This window comes from Abrus precatorius, unplaced genomic scaffold, assembly GCF_003935025.1.
Source record: "Abrus precatorius isolate BTA unplaced genomic scaffold, Abrus_2018 Scaffold11, whole genome shotgun sequence".
Lineage (NCBI taxonomy): Eukaryota > Viridiplantae > Streptophyta > Magnoliopsida > Fabales > Fabaceae > Abrus > Abrus precatorius.
In genome coordinates this window covers 18,032,288-18,041,654 of record NW_020874303.1, presented here as the reverse complement: position 1 = coordinate 18,041,654, position 9,367 = coordinate 18,032,288, and the positions used below count along the sequence as shown (strand labels likewise).

At 31.9% G+C, this 9,367-nt stretch overlaps 1 protein-coding gene across 1 annotated transcript; it reads right to left on the bottom strand.

The window, feature by feature from the left end:
* Positions 1–232: 232 nt before the first annotated feature.
* Positions 233–5,473, bottom strand: LOC113854706 (putative leucine-rich repeat-containing protein DDB_G0290503). Its single transcript, XM_027485872.1, has 9 exons — positions 5,137–5,473; positions 4,731–4,931; positions 4,529–4,651; positions 4,343–4,380; positions 4,130–4,238; positions 1,594–3,855; positions 1,267–1,404; positions 905–972; positions 233–804 (listed from the first exon to the last, which is right to left on the bottom strand). The coding sequence occupies exons 1-9, from the start codon at positions 5,203–5,205 to the stop codon at positions 570–572; spliced, it is 3,243 nt and encodes a 1,080-aa protein (XP_027341673.1). The 5' UTR covers positions 5,206–5,473; the 3' UTR covers positions 233–569.
* Between the last annotated feature and the right edge of the window lie 3,894 nt (positions 5,474–9,367).

Sequence of the window (9,367 nt, the reverse complement as noted above, 5' to 3'; positions counted from 1 at the left end):
AAATCAGTAGTAGTAATTAAATAAATATTTCTTTAATATACCAACTTCCAAATTCGAATTATTGACATTATAGGTAAAATTAACTTGAAACCACAGTCCACATTTATTATGAGTGACCACTGTTAGGGAATATGCCAGTTTCATCATAACACCGGAATGCAATAAAAGAATCTGAACATAATTGCATAAATGCAAAATAAAAATAACAATTTGTGTACACATTATATTAAATAAAAAAAATGCTCATTTGTATTATATCATATATCAGTTAAAGGATACAATAAAAGAATATGTATATAAAACGCATAAGAAAAATGATACAATCAAAGAACTGATGAGCGCTATTGGCAACTTAAAAACACTTAAACAGTGCAAACTGAAAGGATAAACTATGTAAAATGGTACCCTTACTATGGCACACATTTACGGTTCAAAAGTTGAGAAAAGGCTAAGAAAAGAGGAAGAAAATGCATATATATCTTGCCATTGTACACATTAATTTATTCATTTATACTGTTTCCACTGTTGCAACTACACACAGCAGTTCCCATGATAATATCATGAAGAAGTCATTGGCCCCTCCGGTTATTCTTGAGGTTTCTCACAGTCATAACAAGCTTTTGTCTTTCACCTTCTACCTCTGCAAATTTGAGACTCATTTCTGAGTATCTTTGTTGTATCTCTTTCAGTTCGGTTTCCATTGAGTTATTTTTTTCCTTCAACATGGATAGTTCAGTCAAAATGTCACAAAGGTTGTCATCCTTAGTGGATATTTCGGCTTCTTTCTCCAACGAATATACATCACTACCAATGCCAGAAAATGATCAATGATGAAACAATTGAATTGCTTTAGTGCAAAAATTTTACAAGTAATAAAGGTAGCATGGAAAAAGTAGATAGTCACCTCTTGAACAATGACACTGCAGCACCATTTTCTTGGGACATGTGTGTAGTATCATTGAGATTCTCAACCTGTTTGAAGACAAGCCAATGTATTTTTATTGCTGATGCATCATTCAATAACCTCATAAACCAACAATGCAATGATAACAGCTTAATCCAGATACCAAAGGCAAGCAAGATTTGCTTCGTAATTTAAATTGTATAGGACCAAAAAGCTAATCAAATAAAAAAAATAGTCGAAATTTTCTTATTTCAATCATTCATCAGCGCATTTTAATGGATATGCCAAGTGACACAAAGCTCAAATTTTTCCATTGAAGTTGGCAAATTGCTTGAGCTTTGATCTATATTAATTGGGTATACCTTTTGCAAGGCAATGCTCTGATTGAATTCCTCCACTTTGTTCTCCAGTTCCTCAATTTTGGATTGGAGTTCCCTTTCCTTCTCTGAAAATGAGGAAGTTGATGTTTCCAAGGCAGTTTCCTTTGACTTTATCAGGCCCTGCCACAAAAAACTCTCTCTGTTAATATACCCCCCTCAATTGCCAGAGGTAAATTAGTCTAAAAAACTGCAGAGTGAAAAAATGATGCATAGTAGAAGAAAATATCAATAGAAGAATTAGTATTTCAGGATCAAGCATTTTTTTCCAAAGGACCTATCTCTTCTAACCACTGGGATTTATAAACTTACCTCAAGCATTTTTATTTTCTCTCTCAGATTTGACATTTCTTTTGAATTCTGAGGAATTGAAACACCTTTCTTGTTCGTCAAATTGGTTTTAGTTCCATCAGAAAGTTGTGTGCGTCCATTGCTATCCTTGAACCTCTTCTCAATGTTGATCAATGCTTCATCCTTCTTCCTGAGTTCGCCATTTAGCTGGGAAACTTGCTTTCTTAGTCTTTCTTTCTCAGTCTCATCCTCAGTAAGAGAACATTTTAAGTCACTATATTGAGCTCTAAGTGCTTCTAACTCCAAATGCAAGAGTCTACCTGCTGTCTCTTCTTCATCCTTGAGATGCTTCATCCTATTTAGCTCATTGAGTGACCTTTCTGCTTCCTTCTTCAATAAAGCAATTGTACTCACCAGCTCATTTCTTTCCACCATTCTATTATGTAAACAATTCTCCGATTCCTCAAGTGATTTCTTCGTAAGTTTCAAGTCATTTCTTAAGATTTCTTTTTGTTCAAGTTGCTCAGAGAAGCATGAAATATCCACTTTAAGCTTTTCATTCTCAGCTTTTAGCATCTGAATCTCTTCAGAGAAATCCCTACTAACTTGTTCCTCATGCTTTTTCTGATTTTCAAGCTGTTTGGACTTGTCCTCAATTTCCAACAATATCTGTTGTTTCTGAGCACTCATCATGTCTATTTTGTTGGAAATTTCAGTAAGTTTTACCTCATAATCAGCTTTGACTGACCGAAGCTCATCTTTGACTTTGTGCAGCATTTCTTCACATAGTCTTTTCTGCACCCGAAGTTCACTTGCTTCTGTTAATGCCCTCATGGTAGCCTTCTCATTTGCATCAAATGTTGAGGCCATTTGCATCGAGAGCCTTCTAAATTCTTCTTGAAGCCTCTCTGCAGTATTGGCATTTTTAACTCTGGTATTTCTCAAAGCTTCCTCTGCACGGATGGCTCTTTGCTCCTGCTCAATTTTGTCACGTGTCACAGCATCCAGATCAGCTTCAAATCCTTGTGCTTGTTTCTCCATTTCCTCCTCTAATCTGCTGATTTCAGTTTCAAGTGCCTTGGTGGTAGCCAGAGAATTTGAGAATTCTTCCGATTGTTCCTTGAGTTGATTTTCCAGACTCCGAATATGAGTTTCAAGGTCATCAACCGCAGGAGGAGAAGAGCACTCATACTGCAATTTTAACTGTTCTTGCAGTTGGCTTTGTTCAAGCTTATATGCAATGTCATGGTTTTCCTGTTTCAATATCTCATAGTCCAGTGCAAGCTGCTCCATCTGCATCTCTAACTCATCTTTGTCCCTCCTATACATTTCTATTTCACCATAGAGATCTATAATTTTTTGCTCAAGTAAATATGTGTCCTTGGCATTGCTGTGCTCCTTAACAAGCTCTTCCAATTCTTTCTGTTCTTCATCGTCGTCTGTTTCACAATTAGAGAGGTTTCTCCCTAACTCGCGGGATTTTTTACTCTCTTCATTCTTATTGGAAAGACCACATATTTCTCTATTTTTCTGCTCCAGCATTTCATCCAGGTCCTGGACAGCAAGAACTAGTTCAGCGTTTGATTCTTGTGTCTTCTTTAGCTGTAATTGGAGATTTGCATTCAGGTCCTTCTCGTACTTCAATTCTTGTCTAATTTCTTCCACAAGAGTACGAAGATCACCACTTTCCAAGTGTGACCTATTTCTAGCTTTGGCCTCCTCCATTCGTTTGTGAAAAGACCGGAGATTCTCACATTCAATCTTGAGCGTATCTCTTTCCTCTTTCAAGCTAACAATTTCCTTTGAGAGGTCCTGCCCTCGTTTGCTTTCCTTTATGATTTGCTTCCTTAGAGTTTGTAGTTCCAAGTCTGATACATCCACCTGCCTGGCCAAAGCAGCAACTTCAGCTTTGAGTCTTTCAATCTCCATATCTGATGTTTGATTGGATCTTTCCCTAGGGAGGGCATCCTGAGAACCATTTGCTGAACCATCCGTACTCAAACCATGTTCTGAACCAGCTGACCAGTCCCAGGGTGATCTCTGATGTACATCATATATTGACGCTGAGGCATCTACAGCAGGTTTTTGAGGCTCAGAAGTGTGGCTCACATCCGATAGAAAACCATTGTTGTTGGGGTGGATGCTACCATTTAGTCCAAGTTCCCGGGGAGTATCAAGTCCAGAGCTGCCATCAGAACTTGACAATGTAATGTCAGATCCACTAGATGTCCTACAATCAGTATTCAATTCTGCTCCATTGGTTTTTACTTTGGCAGAAACATCCTGTGAAACATAGAAAGAGGAAACTTAATAATTTCTTTAGAGTTTTAACTGCCAAAATAGAAGGAAAGATAACAGATAACTTTTGCACTTAGAATGGACATGACACTGTTGAATTTATATGTTGAGGAAATTTTCAATTATGAAACACACTGATAAAATATCCACAAACCAAACACTCAATAAGAAAGTATTTATACTTTTAATTTTATAAACCAGGATATATAAACAATCCAAAATAGTTCATAAGCTCTAGCCCCAGTGATTGAAACCTTACTTCAGAAGAATCACTTTTAGTGCTTGCATCTATATCTCCATTGCTTAAATAGGTCCTCAAACTTCTATCATGGGACTTTAATTTGTCGTCTTCACATTGCTCTTCCTCTCTGCAAATGTCATTAACAAGAAGAACCCCCATCATAAAAAAAATTGAGTTTGAAGCAAACTCTATAACCTGCGAAGTAAAATAACCATAGTAATCCCCTCATACCTTTTATCATTATTTTCTTGTAGTCTATGAATTGATACCTGTCCATTAAGCAACAAATCAGAACTACTGAAATCAGCATTGCAGTAAATTGCATTCATCTCAAATTCTTTTATCAGGAATCCTTGAGATTTCAAGCGGTGTGATCTCTTGAAAGGGGGAATAAAAAGAGAGAGACCAAATACTAACATGCAAAACGGCATCACAATGAGAATTCTTGATGGGAAGAGAAACAGTAGAGAGCTTTGTAGCCTCAGCATACTCAGCAAAGTCTATAGAAACTTCCCCAAAGGAGTTAGCTTTTGACAATCCCTACACAGAATATAACACAGAAACTAGATCACAATCTGACACAACCAACCACAAAGAAAGAAAATATCGAAGTCCATACCGTAGAAACCACAAAATGATATTTTCTCTCACTGAATTTCCCAGTCTTAGGCTCCTGAACAAACTTCACTGTTTCATATACAGGACTCTCCCATCTACAAACTCCACCACAAATTGCAGCTTTCTCTAACCTCGTAGTTACCTTTCCAATGTCCCCTGGAACTATAGACAGCACCAAAGCATCCACCCCAGATTGCACTATCTGAAAAAAAGTAGCAATCACAATGTAAAAAATCTCTCCTTTCACCATCACAATTCATACCCAGTTGCTGCATTGCACCCCCATCATCAAAATTATACCCTTTTAAAACATAAACTTCCTTTAACATTCAAAAAACAAATTAAATGAAAAATGTGCTAAATTTGATCAATAAATATTTTCATTATAAAAAATGAAGCAAAGTTACCTGGGTGACATAGAATTGGAGTTTGAAAACAGCTTTGACCTTGTTTCTCTCACTCCTCCATCTGAACATCTTCGCTCACAAGTCACACACACCTCCACCGGCCCAGGTGGATTTTTGTCCCCGGAAAACTACCTCATCAACCAGAGCTCCGAGAATCCACCGGAAAAGGTGGTTCCGGTGATCAACGATTAAATGCAAACAGAGTGAGTGAACAGAGTGGTGAAGTTTAGTGAAACTCAGTTTGTGAATAAGTTAAAGAAGGAAAATGAGGGTAATGAGTTCTGAAAATAACTTGAAAGCAAACAGAGTGAGTAGATCTCATCTCATGCTTGATGTTCTTGTCCTGTGTCTTTGCAACAGTTTTTAAGAAACCAGGTGACACATGCGTCGTATCAATTTAATATTCAATTGGAACCTTCTCTTCGTAATTTTTTAAAATTAATTTATGTTCTAATTTCGTTTGAAAAAAGTTATTAGATGAAAATACTTATATGGTTTTCATTTTAGGAGAGGTGTCATTATTTTTCATTTATAATGATAGCCTTGTACCTTGTCTGGTATTATTATAAAAGAAAAATTACCTGTTCAGTGAAAATAAAAACAAGATTTTCCACATTCTGAGTTCATATCGTACTAAAATTCCCGTGAGGTATTTTGAATAACATTATTAATTACTAACAAGAGAGAATGATGGATGAAAAGGAATTTGGAACCAGACAAAAAAGAAATAAAGTGAGTCGTTGGAACAGTAACAATGTCTTGAAATAGAGAATTCAATTCTTATTGGGATAGACATACAGGTTTGCCACTTTTGCTCAAGAAGAAGAAATTCGGAAATTGGAGACATTGAATAATACCAACATTTTAGCTTAAACATAGGTCTATTGGGATAAATTTTCGTTTCAGTCAGTGTATATATACTTTTTATTTAAAATGAAAGTTTAATAACGCATAATAAATATAATTTTTAAGTTTGTTATTACAAAAAAATAGTAATGCATATTAATATAATAATTTATAATTAGATACCAGTATTAAAAAAAAATTCAATTAAAATTTTAAATAACACCACGTGTAAATTTATCAACATCTTTAATTAATTTGTACAGGTGGAGGAATGTGCCTTTTCGTAGGAAGCTTAGCAAAGTGTCCTTTCAAAGTAACAATGGTCCTTTGTTTACTTTCTGAGTGAGATGATTTGGTACTTGGGAGAGATGAGGAGTTTTGATACTAATGGCCATGGATGTGTCTCAAAAACTCGAACCAAGTATTTACTACATATTCACAATTACAACTATGAGACTACTTTTGTACCACCGTCCTTTTAAAATGGAATCCTCTTAATTGGAATTTTAAGATGAAGAGAGTAAATTGGACCATCTCATTTGTTCATAGTTTTTAAACAAGTTTATATAATGTTTTTTTATAAATAAATTAAACATTTTTCTTTATTATTTAGAACAGTTTAGTTTAAAAACATATTTTAAAATAACAAAATTTAAATGTCCATTTAATATTATACTTATAAATTGACAAACATAAGTAATAATGTATTTCTTAACATTTAAGTCTAGTTATTATTTTAAAACATATTATGAGTTATTATTTAATTTTATTATTTATTAACAGTATTCTTATTTTTAATTATCATTATTTATAAAATATGTCAAAGTAACAAAATTCAAATGCATATTAATATAATTTTAAAATATTATATGTTGAAAATTTAATTTAAATATTATATGCTCATTATACTTTTATTTATTTTACACATTTTATATATTAATTAAAATTTAAACTCAAAATTATAAGTTAAATCAAAATAAAATAACTTATGTCAATTAATACACGAATATGTCAACTAGTAGTTAGTGTAAATAAAGTTAATCATCAAAATCCATATACACTAATATACAGATAATTATGTCATTGATAATTATGTTATTGGATTCCTTTTATTGAGTCATTATCATTATATTGGATACTTTAATTAAGAGGACCCACTTAAGTATGTACTTTTGTGTATTTTCTTCGCTTCATCTTTTAATTTCTTGCATAATTAAACAATAGGACCCCCAAAGATCATCATAATAAGCAACCGAGCTTTCACTATACCGTCTTTTCCCTCTACTTTCACCTGTGTGACTTTTTGTGAATATATGTGTGTGTTGAGAGACCAATTAAAAAAAATCATATTTTAAAGTATTTACATAATTAAAAATAAATTTTAATTACATGGCTATGATCTATTTCTCATGTAAAAGTAAAATTTTCAATGCAAAATATTTGAATTTTGGAGCTAAGGCATAAGTATAATAAATAGCTTTATAAACATATATGTTACCTGACATGTCAGCTGCCGACAAGTATACATGGATGCTTGGTTTGAGTTATTAAGTTTGTTAACAAACGCTGAAAATATAAAAGCCCAACGGTCAACAATTTTCATGTTTTATTTTAATACAATGAATATGACATCTCAGCTATCACAGTTTCTATTGTAGCTTACGAATTATTGCCTAAATACGAAATCGTAGGCACTTTTTTTTATATTTCCACTAATAATTGATAATATCAATGGCCGAAGTGTTTTTATTTATAATAATTGTCTACCCACGCTTCACAGTGTTAATTTTTTATATTGTAATTTTAAGTATTTAAGATCTTACAGTTTTTTTTTTAATAGTAGTATTATTTAGACTAACTTTTTTTTTTCTTGGTAGCTTGTTAATCATGCACGTGCCAAATGTTTCCTTAACAGGCATTTCATTTAGGATCTCTAAAATGAATTCGATTATGCCGTATATAGAATTGTAGGATCAAATTACTATATAATATCACTATTAGCCTATTAGGTTGCTTTTTCAGTTAAATCGGATAATCTTCTTTTAAATTTATTAAATTGGTATTATTTTCTAAAACTTTATTGAAATACTATAAATTGTACTCTATATGTATAACTTACCCTATTTTTTTTTCTATGAAAGTGAATTATGACGGTTTTTAGATCAATTTTACTATTTTTTAACTGTTACAACTTTTTTAGTCTAAAATTGTACAAATTTATTCATGTGAAAAAATATATAAAAAAGGATTTTATATTCATTAAATGTAATTTATATTATTTTGATATTTAAAAAAACATATTTAATTCATCTTGCATTGCACAACTTTTTATTTTAATAAATTTAAATTTTGTTTTAATAAAGTCTATTTTACTGTTTTATGCACCTAATAAAAGTCTATTTTACTACTATCAAGATCCAATTAATCTTTTCACTATCTAAGCTTGATGCATAATAGTAACTAAATCATTATTAGTTAATAAAATTGTAGAACGAATTGATTTTAAGATTTTATATAGTCAATTTCAATCCTAAATTTTCAATTAGTTATCGACTTAATAATTTTAATTAGATTGTAGTATTTTATAATTTTATATTTTCCCAGATTATTTAGAATAGAATTTAAGAAAAGAATGTCAATGTTATATAATGGTTGAATATTTATAGTTTTAAAACAAGCAGTTGATTATCTAAAGAAATGTAAATCATAAAATATATTAAATAAAAAACTTGGCAAACAATGTAGGTAAAAAAATGCTCAAAGTTAATTCTAAATCAACATTGTTGCTTTTATTTAATTACTTGAAATTTTATCTTTTTCTTTGCAGTTTTATTTTATACAAGTTTTTATTTTTTTCTGCATTACTTCTAAAAAAGCTTATTTATTTTAATTTATCTAAGTAATCAGAGATTAATTATCTTAATAATTGTTGCATAGTCTATGTGAGAAAGTAATCTAGAGTTTTCAATATTTCCTTTATGTTTATGAGCACATTTACCTGTATTTTATACCACAGATGCATTAAAAATTATAGGAAAAATATATTGATAATACTTTTGGACAAAATTTCTCACTCTTAATTTATCAACTAATGTTCTAAGTAGTGTTTGCCGTAAAAGTTAACTAGCCTTAGAAAAAAAAACTGTTAAAAAGTTCTAAAATTACAATCTAATCCTTACTTCAGAAAATTAAATTGAAAACTCACCAACTCTGCCACCACGAATATCTCTGACATGTCTCCATTACAAAAGCCCAATTATCAGACCAACCTTCATCTTAAACGATGCCGATCCCTCTTCTATTTCTTGAGTCTAATGTTGATGTCTCAATCTATGACTCACTAAAAAAATATTACCAGTGAGGTTAAGATGAGAGACTGAATAGC